This window comes from Cibotium barometz, chromosome 33 (genome assembly GCF_041138505.1).
Source record: "Cibotium barometz isolate CiBa-2024 chromosome 33, ASM4113850v1, whole genome shotgun sequence".
In the NCBI taxonomy this organism is placed as follows: Eukaryota; Viridiplantae; Streptophyta; class Polypodiopsida; order Cyatheales; family Cibotiaceae; genus Cibotium; species Cibotium barometz.
In genome coordinates this window covers 18493625-18511674 of record NC_141078.1, presented here as the reverse complement: position 1 = coordinate 18511674, position 18050 = coordinate 18493625, and the positions used below count along the sequence as shown (strand labels likewise).

Genomic DNA, 18050 nt, shown 5'->3' with positions numbered 1-18050 from the left:
GTTGAATGTGTTGCAGAATGACTCCAACCAAAGCACCAAGGTTGTTTTTACAAATGGCTATTGTATGATCAACCCTAGCCATGGAAACATTAAGGAAAAGTGGAAGAGAAAGTAAAAATGAGATTATCAAAAAATTAACACTAATCACTCACTCAATTCGAATTTGGTCCGCAATCTTTTAAAAATTTAGTCATGTGCTAAGATTTGGTCCAAGAACCATAGTCTAACCAAAAATTGTGCAAAAATCAATGGAACCATGGATCAAAACACAAGAGCTCTAATACCAGTTAAAATGGAGTGACCATAAATTGACATTTGGGACAAATCATTTTGTAGATTAACATGAAATTAGCAAGAATCTCACATTATGCCTAAGTGATTTAGCCTTTCACCAAAGGATGGAAATAACCTTTCATAGGCCAAAGTATGGTAGCTCAAGGCTCCAATGTGCATTCAAAAGTAATATGATCAAAAGATACAAATGAAGATCTATGAGCCACTTTTATAGTTAAGCCCATGCCCATGCCCATGCCCATGCCCTAACTAAAGTTCCTACATTATTAGAGTTTGTAGCTATGGTGGTGGGTAGGCTTCAATACAATAGTGGCCCACATCCTAAAATAATGTGAATACAGTTGAGTCTAGAGGGGTAGGGGATTTTAGGTGTACAAAAGAGAGTTAACAACCCCCCTGCCTAGATCTGCTTCTGTCCTCAGAAGCTGAGAAATATGGGTGTGTTGGTGTGAGGATCTTCACGACGATTGCATCTCATGGAAGTGTTGCACCACTTTTCGCCGTTGGAGAGGTTTGCCATTTTTATAAGTCAAGACAAAATTGTAGCCTAAGAGGATGAATTTTTATTAAAAAAACATCTCCTCAAAAGCTCGCATGTGAAAAGCCTCCAAAAACTAGATTCTGGCAAAGAGCCCATAGATTTGGCGTAGTGTAGGCCTAAGATTAAGGTTAAAGGCAAGGCCCTACACATGAGACTCATTATAATTATGCCACTGCATGACTCTCCCTTCTCATATGGTGTGCAAGTGAAAAAAAAAAACCATACATAAAGTATGGTGAGGAGTTGGCGCAGTCCTCCCCAAAATTTTATAAACATAAGGAAACGTGCCCTTCCCCCATTTCCAAAATAGTATTCTCGGTATCAAAAGTGGACCAAAGATACATCTTCAATGTTGAAAGTGGCCATTAGTTTGTTGGACAGCTTGCCTTGTAAAAAAATTACCATGAGGGCTCCAGATGCCACTAGTAATGGCTTTCACAGTCCTGCCGCCAAAAAAGAGCACAATAGGACAGCTGCTAATATATCAGCTCTCCTTGTGAGCAAGTGGATAGTACATGATCAAAATCTGGCTGGTGGAGACCTGTCAACAACAAGCACAGTATCAGATATGCTGTAAGGGTTGAGTCTGTGAGGTCCAGGCCTTGGAGGCATATCTGCATTCTCGGAGGTTAGCCTCACAACCCCACTTGGCCTGGGACCATCATCTTGCTCTGTGTTCATCTCATTATACAAGGCATTTTCCATTCTCATGGTCCGTAGTATCTCCTGGAGTCGCAAGAGATTGTTTTCTCCAACAGGCGCCCTCACATAGCGCACACTCGGTGCATTGCTTAAACTGGCTGCAGAAGTTTGGGCTGCAGCATCACCTCCAAAGTAGATACTCGCAACTCCATGAGAACGCTGAGTATTGCCACCCCCAAGAGCAGACAGGTCAAGATTAGGAAAAACGGAACAGCGGCAGCGTGGGCATTTGATGTTGAGTCGTAGCCACTCATCAATGCAGACAACATGGAAATTATGGGCACAGGGCAGCCCACGGACCTGGAAAAAGCAATGTCAATGTGATTGCATTGAGAGGGGACAGCACGTGTGAGTGCTTGCATGCACACATGGGAGAGAATGATTGGTTTCTGTAGGAGGCTGATGCAACAAGAGTTCATAAAGCCAGAGCTGCTTTCATTGGAAAGAGATGAGAAGACCAAGATGGCTACAATGTGGCTACCTCGTTTCCAGCACAGAACTCTTCCAAGCAAATCGGGCATTCACAGCATTCTGTAGGGACTGCCTTAAGATGGAACTTGGGAAGTTGCTGAATTAGACCTTCAATTGCTTCCCTCTGCACATGACAAATTACCCACAATCTCAGAAACCACACGGCTTCTTCATAGCACATCAAGCATCTAGGCCTCTGGAGACAAGATAGACCAGAAACAAGAGAAACATACTAACTTAGGTAATTCTAACTAGCAATAGTAATATAGCTTTTGACACTAGGCTACTCAATCCATAGCAACCATGGGAACAATATTATAGGTGGAGACAAGATAGACCAGAAACAAGAGAAACATACTAACTTAGGTAATTCTAACTAGCAATAGTAATATAGCTTTTGACACTAGGCTACTCGATCCATAGCAACCATGGGAACTATTACAGACCTGGGGATGTGTCAAGAACAGACCAGGATGGTAAGTAGCCGTCTCCAGCCCCACTCGCATTTCTTGTCCGGGTGCAGCACCTTCAAATGCCCAATCGGGCACTCTTATAAGATCTACCAGGACCTGCCAAACAAAACCCACTAGTAAATGTACTTTCTGCATATCTGCACAATTCCCAAACTCCTCGGTCTAAACCTAGACTAAATGCCAAAAATGGCTCCTAAGGTACAGGCAATGATTATTAAGAGAAAATGTGCAGGCCCATGAGCAAATAGAAATTCTTCTTTCGTACCTGCCACTCGGAGATAGCAGTAGAGCCTTGTGAAGCGCGTTGGAGGTGGGCCTGACGTCGCACCAGCCACTGACATAAGACAACAAAGAAAGGTAACCTGTAATTTATGAATGTTTACCAAGAGCCTTGCACAGCATGAATAACTCATCGGCTCAAAAACGCGGTTCCGGTTTATGCAGTCCCACGTTCAAGAAGCTGATATTCCTCCCAGTCCCAATGCAGTATAAGTTTAAAAAAGCCCTTTAAGCCTCATGTATATATATATATATATATACCTAGATGAATCTAGGAACATGCCCAAATTCACCTTTTACGAACGTGCATGTTATATACTCATGGTAGTCAACCCACAAGACTATATAACTATTAACTCCATTATGCATAGTATGACTAGATACTATGACATCCCCACTAACATCATCAGTGCCCAATAGTGGGTGTAGAACTTTGTATCAAGATATGCTCTCACACACACACACACATAAGAGCATATATTCACACAAAGCCCTTCATACTGAGTTTCTGTCAAACCTCCGAAGATGCAAGGCAAACTCAACCATAATGAAGCCTAGCACTAAGGGAAGTTGCAAATAGAAAGAATTAGTAGAGCAATTAAGTAGTTGATAGGGCAAATGCACCGCTAAAGATAGAAAGAATAAGCACAATATCAACTGGCCGCAACCCAGACGAAAAACTTCACAATGTGAAATTTGCATGTCCGCTAATACGGCTGAATTATATACCTAGATGAATCCAGGAACATGCCCAAATTCACCTTTTATAAACGTGCATGTTGGTAGTCAACCTACAACACTATATAACTATCAACTCCATTTTGCATAGTATGGACTAGATACTACGACATCCTCAGTAACGTCATCAGTGCCCAATAGTGGGTGTAGAACTTTGTATCAAGATATTCTCTCACACACGCACTCCACACACACACACACACACATAAGAGCATATATTCACAGAAAGCCCTTTATACTGAGTTTCTGTCAAACCGTCGAAGATGCAGGGCAGACTCAACCATAATAAAGCCTAGCACTAAGGGAAGTAGCAAATAGAAAGAATTAGTACAGCAAATAAGTAGTTGATAGGACAAATGCACCGCTAAAGATAGAAAGAATAAGCACAATATCAGCTGGCCGCAACTCGAACGAAAACTTCACAATGTGAAATCTACATGTCCGCTAATACGGCTGAATTATAGACCTACCAGTTCTTTAGTCGTATATAGGTTTTTTACCTGGCGAGTTCTTGTGTGAGCTTGTGGTACAAGAGACCTGTGTACACTTCAGGTTATGCAGGAGACAATCCCTCAAGGATTATACCAACCAATTTCATGATATATGGCAGCGTTGAGAGGCAGCAGTGGATGTGGCTTCCAGCAAGAGGAGCTGCAACGAGAGCAAGGGCCACAGTGCCGCCCAAAGCACCAACAGGTAAATTGGAAGCATGGGAGTTGCAAATATATCTAGATATGCTGAGGCTATTCAGATAGCAACCCATAAGGAAAGAAAGATGCTGCTTTTGAGCAGGATGCTAAGTTGTGAGCAGCAGGTAGAGAAGCCAAAGCCAACAAAGACGAGCTCCATGAAGAAGGGTTCTGATCATGGAGTTGTCTATCGCCACATGCTTAGTGTCAAGAGAAAGTTCACATTAAGCATCATGGCTCAAAGCCAAGGAAGATAATTGAGTCTAATGGCAACCAAGGTTGCATTAAGGACAATGAATGGGGGTGTCAACACGCACTGTGCCAAGCCTGGATCTTTGAACTCCTTCAAAACACAAACTAACAAGAGGGAAATATAAAAAAGAAAGAGGAAGATAAATGACATTGGAAGAGTTGATGAATCTCTCAACTGTATGTTTTTTACATTGCTGAAAACCTTACAAAAATCCCCACTAGATGTGCTAACTAGTGGGCTTCTTTCTAAGCTCTTGTGCTATAGGGAGGTGGACAAAGCAAGAAATCCTTATATAGGTGTTGGTGCAATAGGAAGCTTCGCGGATGACATGTAGAATGGAGAAAGGGAGTTCTACAAAGAGACTTCTTCAGCATAAGAGCCACTGGTGTACTTTGCGTGTTATAGTTGCATGGATTCTGTCTTTACATTTACACTTCGTTAGTTTGGGAGGGATCCAACTCCTGCCTATGTTCAGCACATCGCCCCCCCTCCCCCACCCCCCCCCCCAAAACACTCACCTTAATTTGGTAGGGATCCAACTCCTACCTGTGTTCTACACACCCCCATGTCCCCATATGTATTGTCTACCTCATTAGGGTAAAATCAGGAGAGCATAGTGTTAGAGATTGTGCATCTCAATGTATTTTGGGAAGTATCTATTTATTGGGTTTTATCCTATTTTAGTAAGTCATGGAGCAACCAGCCAGTTCCTCACAGCACTTAAAAGGGACCTCCCCATTATTCACTTCCCTAATCCATTCCAAGTACTTTGAACAACTCTCCTATTGAGATTTGAGGTGACATGTAAGCTAGAGAGAAGAGTGGAGACTTATCCCACATCGATGTACAAGACCAAGAGTGTACCTCCTCATATAAAAGGGAACTATTTCAAGCAATGAAAAATGAAGCAAGCTCTCAAGCCTCTCTACGAGTCTCAATCTTGGGAAGTATCTATTTATTGGGTTTTATCCTATTTTAGTAAGTCATGGAGCAACCAGCCAGTTCCTCACAACACTTAAAAGGGACCTCCCCATTATTCACTTCCCTAATCCATTCCAAGTACTTTGAACAACTCCCCTATTGAGATTTGAGGTGACATGTAAGCTAGAGAGAAGAGTGGAGACTTATCCCACATCGATGTACAAGACCAAGAGTGTATCTCCTCATATAAAAGGGAACTATTTCAAGCAATGAAAAATGAAGCAAGCTCTCAAGCCTCTCTATGAGTCTCAATCTTGTAACCTAAATGTGCTTGAGTCTTAAGCTTAGTAGCATAATCTTTTCATCATCATTATGTTGTTAATTAGGTTGCACCCACCATAAGATTAGTGTTTCTTAAAGCACGCTTACGGAACCGAGACGTGCTCGCTGAAGCTCCCGCCCCCCTCCCTGCTCGCGTTGCCTGCACATTCGCGCCCTTCGCCTCCCTGCCTACTCGCCCCCTCGCCCCCCCTCGTTCCCTTGCCTGCCTTCGCTGCTGCGCCCCCTCCCTCGCTGCATTGCCCGCCCCCTCCAGTAGCCCCCCCCCCCCCCCCCCCCCCCCCCCCCCCCCCCCCTTTTTCTTGCTTCCACCCCCAGGGGGTTTTGTTTTCCTTTTTTCTCCGTCTTCCGCCTCTCTGTGTGCAGCTCGTTTCTAGCAGGATCTCCGCCTTCGCCGCAGCTTCAGACTCTGATGGAGGCTCCTCCCGCCCCGCCTCAGAGGGACTCATCCGCAGCCCCCTTGCCCGCCCCTGAGGACACCCCCATCAGGCTTTCTCTTTCGCCAGAAAAGGAAGCGAGCCTCACTGCACAGGTGGAACGCCTCCAGGTTCATTCCACCATCTGCCGCATAGTCGGCACTCGCCCCAGCAGAGGGGAGATCCGGGATCTTCTTCAGCCCGCCTTCTTGCAGATGTGGGCAAGATCCTGGACGTACAGCTACTGGGCCGTGGACATTACCAGATCGAGTTCGAGGCCGCCCAGAGCGTTGCCAAGGTCCTTGCCATGAGTCCCCTTGACATCAGGGGTGCTCGGGCTTTCTTCAAACCTTGGCAGCATGGATTTGACCCAGCAGCGACGGAGCAGGGAGAGCGCCTTTTCCATGTTACAGTTTGCTTCCCTGGATTCAGCCGGGAGTATCTTCCGCTCCTCTCTAGGCTAGGAGCATTGGTGGGCTCGGTACTAGAGACTGGCCCCTCAGCAGCTTCAGTGGTGGCCAGAGCAGCTGGGCTACCTTCGGTCAGAGTGTTGGTGTCTGACATCTCCTCCCTTCCTAAGGTCATTCAGCTACCTAGGATAGGGGGGGGATGGATAGATCAGAGAGTGGAGTTCTCGAGGCTCCCGAATCAATGCTTCATTTGCAGGCAGGTCGGCCATCTGGCCAAGGCCTGCCCCCGCAGGAGACCCCGACCCTCACCACAACAGCAGGCCATTGATGGCCAGCCCACAGATGCGGCTCGGCAAGCTGCCTCCGGGACACCTGCTCAGGCCACAGAGACCTCGGAGTGGCAGCCTGGACAGGGGCGCCGCCGAGGGAGACAGCCACAGTAGCACGCCCAGAGACCGCTGCAGCAACAGCCACAGTCTCAGCCTCACTAGGTTCCCGTGAGGAACAGTTTTTCTCCCCTCCAGGAGGAGACCCCCGCGGCGACGACTGAGGACCAGGAGATGCCAGCACCCCCTCCTTCACCCCCACCACCCCCGTCCCCTCCCACCGCCTCACTCCCACCATCGCCTCCTCCCGTCCCCGCTCCGGTTTCGACAGCGACTCCCTCTCCACCCCCCTCGCCCCCCCTCCGCCCGCCTCACTTTCTCGGGAGGCCCTGGCAGTCCCCTAGCGTTCACCTGCAGTCCGGAGGGCGCTGAGCACCGACCTCGCTCGAGCATCACAAAGGAGACCTACCATGCCGATTCGGGCTTCACGGATATCATCTATCCGCAGTCGGCTGAGTCGCCTCGGCATTAGACAGCGCTCGGAGGCTTTTGATTACGCCTTCACACGGCTTTTTGGAGCAGAGGGCCCCCATGAGCCAGCACCCATCCGAGTTCATGTAGTGATACCTCCGGCCCGCGGGGAGGAGGCACTAGATTCAGCGGTGGCCTTCTCGTTCCCTCTATGTGGCCCTAGCGACCAGGAGTGGACTCTAGAGCTCGCTCTCAGCACTTTGAAGACTCAGGCAGTTGAGTTTTCTCATCATATGAGCGACTTGGAGGTGACAGATGTGATAGGCCGACTGTGGGAGTTGGCTCATTTTTTCTTGGATCCCGGGAGTGTGGATACCTCAGGGATTCGCCATTTGGTCGTTCGCATAGTGGCAGACTTAGCACGCGACCCTGGATATGTGTGTATACACGAGGTTGCTCTGTCAAAGCGGGAGGCAGTCGCCATGGGCCACAGCCACTGGCGCCTGATCCGTGATTCTTGCAGTACACCGGGTGGGCAGATTCGCAGCCGCTCGGATGGGGACTACTCTCCATCCAAGCCGCTTGCGAAGGCCCACCGTACGGCTGAGACAGCATCCACCTCAACAGGGCATCCATGAGGATCATCTCATGGAATGTACAGGGCCTTGGCGGAGCACATTTTATACGCTATCGTGGTTGCTTGAGGCAGGAGCTTCAGAGATGCCTGGTTGGTGGCAGCATTGATATTTTGATGATGCAGGAGCACCACTTGGGTGAGAGCAGGATCCGGAGATATGGTTCGGTGATGCCTGGTAGATGGGACACTTTTTGGTCTGCAGGGTTTGGTCCTTCGGGTGGACAGGGAGGAGTATGCATGGTCATTGCAGATGTATGGCGGCAGGCCATTGTGGATCGAGGGATCATTGTGCCTGGTAGAGCACAGTATGTCATTCTGAGGATGCATGATGAGCTATTGGGTGTGCTCAACGTCTATGCGCCCAATCATGCTAGTGCCAGAGCAGAGTTCTGGACCCAGGTTACGGATGCATTGCCAGAGGCCGCACATTGGTGTGTCGGGGGAGACTTCAACATGCTTGAGGACCCGGCCGATAGGGTGGGAGGCAGTCATGTTACAGTGCACGGCACAGAGCTTGCAGCTTGGGACCGGTTTTGCATGTCACTGAGGATCACTGATGCATGGCAGCATGGGGCTTTCTCCCGGTCTCGGGACAGTCTTAGTTTCTCTCGGTCGGATCGCCGGCAGGGAGGGACTAATCTACACAGATTGATCGCTTCTATGTGGGCGACTGGTTAGGGGAGCGAGGGGGCTCCGTCGGCATTCTCGCTGGCACCTCATTTTCAGATCATGCGCCAGTTATCTTGACATTGGAGGAGAGGACACGGGAGCCCAGCTTGCAGTTGGGATCCCAGAGAGGGTACTTACAGATCCCAGTCTCGCTGAGGACATTGAGAGGATCTGGCATGATAGTCAGTGCTCTGACCAGGATGCAGCGGGCCAGTGTGCCCAGGGACTCATCGAGCTCAGCTCTTTTCTGCACGCTGCAGCTTTGACATGGGAGAGATTCGCGAGCGGGAGCATCGGCTGAGACGCAGCCTTGCTTCGCTACAGCGCCTTCAGAGCAGCAGCCTGCATGTGAGTGGGTGGCGTCCCAGCTGAGCCAGGCACGCCAGGAGGTTAGAGAGGCAGAGGAGCAGAGGCATGAGTTTTACTATCGTCGTCAGGCCTCTCAGTGGACGCAGCTTGGTGATAGAGTGACTGGAGAGTTTTTTGAGATCACTGGACCCCGCCATGCGCGAGCAGGAGTCCGTCAGCTTGGTAGACCGGATGGATCGGTAGCTACTGAGCTTGGGGAGATCAGAGCCATTGCCACTGCATTCTATAGAGACCTGCTTTCAGCGGAGCCAGCCACGGAGGATCGAGATGCTTGCAGACAAACTGTGTGGGCCCATGTGCAGAGGAGGGTCACAGACCGTATGCGTACAGTTCTAGGTGCGCCTCTGTCAGAGATTGAGCTTGCCGAGGCCTTGAGGGTCCTGCCGCGACATAGTTGCCCAGGGGAGGACGGACTGACGCCGGCCTTTTTTATGCGCTATTGGGACCTTTTGGGGCCAGGCCTCCGCAGGGGCTTTCAGTATGTTTTGGACACTGGGGTGATGCCACAGAGCTTTTCAGAGGACTTGATCTATCTTATCCCCAAGGGGGAGGGAGTATCAGATGATATTCGGCATTGGACGCCTATTACGATCCTCAATACTGTCTACAAGATCTTAGCAAAGGCCTTGAGTTTGAGGATCCAACCCTTCCTGGGGGAGTTGATTCATGCTACTCAGACACGATTTGTCAAGGAGCGCAGTATCCTTGACAACATCTTTACTTTCTGGGAGGCAACGGCCCGAGCTAGATTTCTTGGCGAGGACTTGGTCGGGATGCTTCTCGATTTTGAGAAGGCATACGATACAGTTGATTGGGGTTTCTTGGAGGGCACTATGCTTCGCCTGGGCTTTTAGCCAGGATGGATCAGAGGGGTGGCGGCTCTGTATTCCACAGCTCGCAGCCAGGTGTTGATTGCAGGAGGACGGGGGCCGAGTTTTGAGCTGACCAGTCCGTCAGGGGTGTCCTCTCGCCCCTTTTCTTTTTCTCTTCTTTGCGGAGGCTATGAGCATGTATTTGACGGCAGAGGAGGTTGGTTTGAGAGGACTCCAGCTCCTAGTCTGGGGGGAGGACCTGCTCGATGCTGAGTTTGCAGACAACACGGGCTTATTTTTGCATGGCCAAGAGGCCAATCTTCTTCGGGCAGAGCAGTCGCTCCAGGTTTTTAGTGCAGCTTCGGGAGCATTGATCAATTGGCGCAAGACAGTGGCCTTTTGGATCAGTAGTGCTCCCACTCCGGCATGGAGCCCAGACCCCGGTTTTAGATGGATTCCTCCAGGCACAGCAGTGCGGTATTTGGGATGCCAGATTGGACTAGATTTGTCACCTGAGTAGCAGATTGCCCCGCTTCTTCTGAGCATTCGGAAGAAGCTTTTGTATTGGAGTACAGCTCGACTATCCTTGGCTGGGAGGGTGGTGGTGGCAAATCAGGTGCTGTTAGCGACCATGTGGTGCATTACGTCTTGCTGGATCTTCTCGAGCTCTTGCATCAGCCAGGTACAGAGGCTGATCAGGAACTTTCTGTGGTCTGGGCGGGACGGTCAGCCAGCCCGGGCAAAGGTTGCATGGGCAGTTATTACACTTCCGCTGGCTCAGGGAGGTTTGGGCATTATAGATCCAATCGATCAGAGCAGAGCCTTATTGGGGAAGCTTATTGTTCGGGGGCTGCTTCCAGGCGCTGAGCCTTGGAAAGAGCTCCTCTTGCAGCGGCGGCTGCAGGCTCGGGCGCCCCCAGCAGGGGGCACTTGGGCACCAGAGATTCGCTGGATCTTCATAGAGATGAGGAGGACAGGCCTCCGTAGAGGATGGAAGGACAGATTTGCTTTGAGAATCCTGAGAGCTTGGGAGCTGCTGAGACCGGGGCTCTCTCAGCGACCTCCTTCTTGTGTTGAGGAGCGGGCCAGACAGCCGCTCATCTGGAGCCCAGCGGTTCGCACAGAGCAGGGTCTTATGCTGGGTTCTCGGCCTCATCTAGCCTGGGGGCCTTTAGTGGCAGGCCCAGCACGTAGTTTTGGAGACTGGCAGGCCTTCTGCAGTCTCCCAGAGGAGATCCAGGTGGAGAGGCTGAGTCACTTCAGAGGGGGGTTGATTATGAGGGATGATATTCAGGAGGCACTCACAGAGGAGTGGTTCACGCCTCTCAAGCCAGTGGCCCCACGGTGGATGGGAGCCTTTACTCAGTTGGAGATCCTGATTGCTGTCAGAGCTTGCACTGAGGATGGCAGAAGCCTCTACTATGAGATTCAGGATGAGGGCAGACTTCAGAGAGTGGAGGTGGAGTCGCCTTTGGTCGCAGAGTGCACCTTTCAGCGGATACGGGTAGTGGCCGCCGCTTCTCGGAAGTGGCATATTGACCCCGACCCTGCTGATGTGCTCCCGGATTGGCGCATATGGGCATATGCAGCGCGCCCCTTGGCCCGGCTACAGTGGGACCCCGGGGAGTACGAGTGGCATGATCCTTATGCATCCCTTGAGGCCACAGAGATTACCTTTTTCCAGTATACTGTTCGGCTGGGGCGGCATATTTTGACGGCGAGGAGGACGGTCTCTCCAGCGGCGGCAGCCGGGGCATTGGCGGCTAGAGGGACTCTCACAGGAGTTCCTCGAGGATTTTTGGGCTCGGCTCTGGGCTAGTCGACAGGCCCGCAGGATCTCGACTTTCCAGTGGCTGGAAAGTCGACAGGCCCGCAGGATCTCGACTTTCCAGTGGCTGGTCGCCCACAGGGGCTCAGCAGTTGGCACTTGGCTTGTTTATAGCGGTCTTCCGGCGGCCTGCGTCCGATGCGGCCACCCTATGGAGACACAGAGACATTGCCTTTGGGATTGCCCTCAGGCGCAGCAGATTTGGCTGCGGATGCTGCGTATTCTGGCTCCCCTCTCTCCAGAGGGTATGTTTACGTGGGGTGCCGCTGCTTGGTCGACTTCGTCAGGGCCTGCTATGGGCTATGAGATGGAGCAGGGCAGTCAGGCCATCAGATTCATTAGGGGCCAGCCTCGCCTGGTTCCGACACCGGATTTCTCGTCCGCCAACTGGACACAGGAGAGGGATTTACGATGGGAGCTCCTCAGCAGCCTCACCATCTGGTTCACCTGGAGGGCCCGGTGCTTTACGGCCTTTGAGGGGAGATTGGAGCCACCAGCAGAGACTGTACGGGGGATTTGGCAGGAGCTGATCCACACCCTGCGAGGACAGTATGACCGCATCCGGGGAGACTCGGATGAGGCGATCTTGCGGCGCCAGGCCTTTCACACCACTTGGCGCTGTGGCCCCTTCTACACCTTACACACGAGATCCCCCCATTGGCACTACAGGCCACCTGTTTGGCTGTTCCCCCCCCCTATTGTATGATTTAGCCTCTCAGTCCTTTGTACTGATCCTTGTATTTTGCAGCACCTAGGGAGAGTCTCCCGGGCTGCCTGTTGTATTCACTGCTCTGTTTCTCTTATGAGCAGGAGAGATCTTTTGTAGCCCTACGGGCGTTTTTTTTATATAACTAATGAAAGGATCTTTTCTCGGAAAAAAAAAAGATTAGTGTTTCTTAAATCACGGTAATTAGGATTAAGCTAGCCATGCATGGTAAGGGTTCATGTTTATTGACATGGTATCAGAGCCACCCCTCTCCATTAGCTCAACCTTAGCTCACACTAGTCTAATTACTTCATTAATCACCTAATTATCCGCTAATCCCAACCTTATCCATATCTTCCACTTGTGGCCAAAATTTCTCTTGCTTGAATCTCCACACTCACTTCACTATTGACAAATCCCTCTTAGGCATATCTTCTTGATCTCATTGCTATTCTACATGTCCAAGGGTGTAGCTCAATTGCTCATGAATCGCCTGTTTTTCGCACATCTCTGCCGACTGAAGAAACATCTCACTCTTTGCGTGTAGTCACTATTAGGTTAAGTCCTTGTAGGGCTAGTTAGCCACTACTACAAGGGCTACACAGCCCGAATCTCAAGCACAATGGTGCACTACACAACCCGAGAGAAGCTGATCTGCAATGCTGGAAACAGGCGAAAATGCATTGTTTTCTGGTGAATTTGAGCTGAATTTTTCTGGTGGGCCATTGATCCTCATCAAGTGCTTTAAGTCTATCAAGAAAGCCCCATCAAAAGGCTCTTGTACTTGCTCAATTTTGCCCTCCAAAGTCTGCTACTGTAATCACCATTTTTCAGCACTAATCTCTATCATTAGTGCATCATTAGCAAAAATTGGACCAAATTAATGTTAAAATTGGATAAAGGAAGTTTCAATTCATTGTGGGAAGTTCTCTTTTACATCAAAATTCATTGCATTCTCTTGCATTACTCAATTGAGGAGAATTTTTCATTGTCATTCTTGTATTGGGACTAGACACTGGCCATGAATCATTATCACGTGCAAAGACCTTCCCGACCTTCTCACTACAAACTTAAATGAGATTAGACATTGCTAACAAAGCAAAATAAAAGCTTGTTAGTGAGACCTTCGCAGCATGGAACGTGTTGAAGTTGTTTCAAGGTTTAATGGTGATGGTTTTTTCACATGGCAAAGCAAGACCATGTACTTGCTTATGCGTAAGGACCTTTGGCACCTTATTGAGAATGAACAAGTGGAGGTTGAGCCACTTCAAAATAACAAAGCATTGGGCCTCATTGCTCAAAATCTTGATGATGATGTGATTAGTCACATTGCTGGCATCAAGGATGCCGAGTTGGCATGGCAACTCAACAAGATTTTCGCCACCGACTCAAAGAGCTCAAAGATCAACCTTGTCATGCAGTTTTACAAGCTCGACAAGAAGGAGACCGAGATCATGGTACAACGCATCAGTAAATTCAAAGGTATCAAGTAGCAACTTAGTGCATTAAAGAAAGTCATTTAGAAAGATGAATCTATTGCCATATTGTTAAAAAGAGTTGACAAAGAACCTTATGAATCACTTTTTGCTACACTTAAAAATGTACCCAACACTAAACTTCAAGATGTAGAATCATCTTTGCTTGAACAAGAATCAAAATTCAAAGATAAAGAACTATTCAAATCACATTCAAGTGGGCAAGCATTGTTTACTAAGAATTGAAGATATCAAAGAACAATCACTCAACATCTCAAAGATGTAATCACTGTGGCAAGGCTTGGTCACATCTTTGCAAATTATCGTTTCAAAGATAAACCAAAAAGAATTTGTAATGCATGTGGAAGGATTGGTCACTTGGAAGAACATTGCAGAATCAAGAAAACAATTATGTGGAAGAAGGTCACTTTGGTAAATTTTTTGCTTTGTTGACCATTCATTTGCTAACAAGAAGGAAATGATATGATCTTGAATTTTGTAAATAGTAGAGAGCATGTGCGCTAGCTCCCCACCTATAGTTATTTTTGTAAATGGACTAAGAACATTTGGAAGTGTGATCTTGTTACAATGGCAATGTTGATCTTCTATGTATTGACCCACTTTATTAGACACTTTCTTTTATAAATCTTGAAAAGATGAAATCTTGTAACTTATGGAGATGTATAAACATAATGATGACCTTCATCGTTCGAGGATCACATTCACAATTGTTTACCTCTTGTGTAAAACAATGAATGCATCAATAACAGGACATGATGCGTTCATCAACTTGAAAGTAAAACATTTACATTAATTCTTAATACATTTAATAATGTTGGTCATGTTCACCCGCTTTTACATAGTGTTCATGATTTAATAATATTGATCAAAGTTGTTGATTTTTGATGATTATGTGATTATGTAAAATGATGTCTCTAGCTCTAATCATCTTTTCTAAAAACTTTGTATGTCCTATCCTCTGGCATCGATGATGTAGCCAAGGTAAAAGAAAATAGCCAAAATTTGTAACCCTACTCTTAGAAGAGACAAGGAGAGACCTCACTCTTAGAGATGACCTCTAGGCCTCAAAGATAGGTCAAGTCACCATCAGGGGAAGTGTTGAGATTTAAGGTGACATGTAAGCTAAAGAGAAGAGTGGAGACTTATCCCACATTGATGTTCAAACCCAAGAGTGTACCTCCTCATATAAAAGGGGACCATTTCAAGCAATGAAAAATGAAGCAAGCTCTCAAGCCTCTCTATGAGTACAAGTCTCAATCTTGTAACCTAATTGTGCTAGAGTCTTAAGCTTAGTAGCATAATCTTTTCATTATCATTATGTTGTTCATTAGGTTACACCCACCATAAGATTAGTGAGCCAACTATGTCCATTGGAAGCTGAATATGCAGATCTAGTTCATCCATAAGCGTTTGTGGGAGATTGTTCAGGGCAGTGAGAAGAAGTCCAAGTGTCCTCAGAACTCGAGAAGGTGGACCTAGGTTCAAGGGAATGAATTCCTTGCGGAATTACAAGACTGGGAGAATCGTGATTCGAAGGCGCATTCAATGCTTGTGCAGACCATTAGAAAGGAGGCCTCACTGGCCGTGCAAACTCTTACTAGTGTACATTACGTACGGTCCAAACTGGAGGATCTCTTTGCTCGAGATTCGTCGATGCGGGTAATTGCTTTGCAAGGGCAACTCTACGGTCTGTTACTTCTTGCTGGCAGTTCTATAAAATCGCTCCTCATAAAGGCCAAGGTTATCCATGACCAATTAACTGGCAATGGGTGCTCCTTTGTCCTTTGCTCAGTTGACTGCACTTATCCTCACCAAGCTTCCTCCGGAGTATGATGTGGTTTCTCGAGCTTCGAGATGCCAAGTCACAATCACTCAATTGAATTTTGACGACCTTAGCTCCCTTCTCTTGACAGAAGAGTCCGTCCTCGTTTCTCAAGGTAAGATCAAGGTGTCTCTTAACAATTCAAATCAGGCACTTACTTCAATTTAGAAGAAAGGTCAGAGTGGTTGCTTCTCATGTGGGAAGAGAGGACATCTGTCTACGGATTGTTTGTCCAAGAAGAAGGACAAGTCCTTATCTCAGAAGAAGGGCAAGAACATGACACAGAACAGTGACTCGGATACTTCTAGTAACACATCTAGGACTCCGTGGGCGCTTCCGGCTCGAGAGGACCAAGATGGTGTACTTCTCTAGTATACATGCACTTTTTCCCATGTGCTTCCAGCCACAAGAGGCTTGTGGGCCGGAGAGGGAGTTGGTAGCAGCTCCATTTTCTAGTGCATGGGAGCCGTGAGTCGGAGTTCCAAGCATTAAAAAATTTGGCAAGATTATTCCGATATCTGCAGTACTGGAGGGTCCATTGTTGCATCTTCATCAGCTTATCTTCTTCAGACTCTTGCACACTATGAGCTGCAGAGGGGGTGTTAGAAATTGTGCATCTCATTGTATTTCGGGAAATACCTATTTATTGGGTTTTATCCTGTTTTCTCCTATTTTAGTAAGTCGTGGAGCAGTCAGCCAACTCTAGGAGCAATCAGCCAGTTCCTCACAGCACTATAAAAGGGGCCTCCCCATTATTCACTTCTGTAATCCATTCCAAGCACTTTGTACAGGTCCCCTTGCTGGCTATTGCCATTGTAAAGCTTCATGCTATTATAAAAGGTGATCTTGTCCACAAGCTCTCTATCTCCTTTGCTCCCTCTCTCGTGTATTGTCTATGCTTCCACCTGTGCATACTCCAACACATAGTAGGGTTTGGGAAAAAGCGTCTTTTGGGCATCCTTTGCTATGAACACTTTTCTTGATACTGTTTATAGGAGAGCACTCAACAGATGGCAGCCTTGGCCCATGCCTTTCCAGAGCAGCTGGCCGCCCAGTACAGCACTCGACTACCGGCTTTGGAGCCATTGGTACACGCGACCGGTTCCAGACTTCAACTCCACGGTTGGCCGCCTCTCTAGGCATGAGGAGACTGAATGTTAGCCTCCGAAGTGGCTGCAAAGTTGGTCTCCCAAGGCATCTCATGCCAATCAACTCCTTCGGTGACATTGCACTGGAGTTGTGTGCACTGCTTTCTTTTGGACACAAGGCAGCTAAGGACAGCCGCAGTTTTAGTGAGGGAGAATGTGACATACCCACACACTCCCAGGTCCGAGAGGACCAAATTCGCACAGCTGGCCAATGGGTTTCCTCTACAGCTTGGGCTGAGATCAGAGTGTTGATCACCTTTTGCACTTCAGACATTTAGTTGTACATTCTACACTTGTATATAATACAAGTTTAACATAGGACAACTTGTGTAGGATTGTGCATTTACAAGACTTTCATTGTACTTCTCTCTGTACACACTACATAGCAATGAATGGTCTTACATTTTCCCAGGTCAGGCACCAGGCCAACTAGACACCGGCTAGCTCAGGACAATGCCGTCTTAGTGGGGGAGAATGTGACGGACCCACACTACCAAGCTCGACAATGCTGAACTACTAATTGAAGACTTAAACCAACCTCCAAATTGAATTTCCACCCCAAAAAAAAATTGCAACTGAGAATTTAACAATCTTGCAGATCTTTTAATAACTGAATTTCTTAATAACCCCAACCCAAACCTTTTGCAGTTCTCTCCTGATTGCTGAAATCTACTTGAGCAAAATAATGCAAGTTGGCCTACTTTTAGAAGATCTATGAATAGATCCCCTCTCTCCATTCTAAAGATCTTTTACGAGTCTTTGGAACAGCCAGCCAAAGGAGATACAATCAAACTTGAAGAGCAGTAAACACAGCCCAAATAGCAGCAGATTCAACGCTCAGAAGCAGCTCGAACAGCCACTAGTCTAGGGTTTTCTATTACATAAAATGCCTTAACTTCCAATCTGCATTTACTGCTTTCACACTTTGGTGGGCAGCCTATAGTTGCCCACTCAAAGCGCCTTGCTTCACACACATCCTCCTTTGTGCTGATTCCTCTGCTAAACCCTGAACATAACTGGTAGGCTAGCATGGCACGTGCATCTAATGAATGAGGATGATGCATGTAACAACAAATTACTAAAACCATCAAGCACTTGCTCACCATGCCGGAGGATTCCTTTCCTAAAACCTAACCCTAACCCTAACTAGAAGCCTAAAAAGACACATGCATTTAATAAAGGACTTGCTTTTGACTATATTCATCCCTATTTTTGGAGTGAAGATAGCATGATAGTAAAG

At 47.7% G+C, this 18050-nt stretch overlaps 1 protein-coding gene across 2 annotated transcripts in view; it reads right to left on the bottom strand.

The window, feature by feature from the left end:
• Positions 1-314: 314 nt before the first annotated feature.
• The window catches only part of LOC147619374 (E3 ubiquitin-protein ligase SIS3-like), a 36842-nt gene continuing 19106 nt past the window's right edge, over positions 315-18050 (bottom strand). For both annotated transcript variants that reach the window (XM_086773010.1, XM_086773011.1), the window contains 4 exons: positions 2747-2815; positions 2455-2577; positions 2019-2132; positions 315-1837 (listed from right to left, as the gene is read on the bottom strand). In XM_086773010.1, the coding sequence (XP_086629136.1) occupies positions 1355-1837; positions 2019-2132; positions 2455-2577; positions 2747-2815 (789 nt within the window). In that variant the 3' untranslated portion in view covers positions 315-1354. The remainder of the gene's footprint in view (positions 1838-2018; positions 2133-2454; positions 2578-2746; positions 2816-18050) is intronic.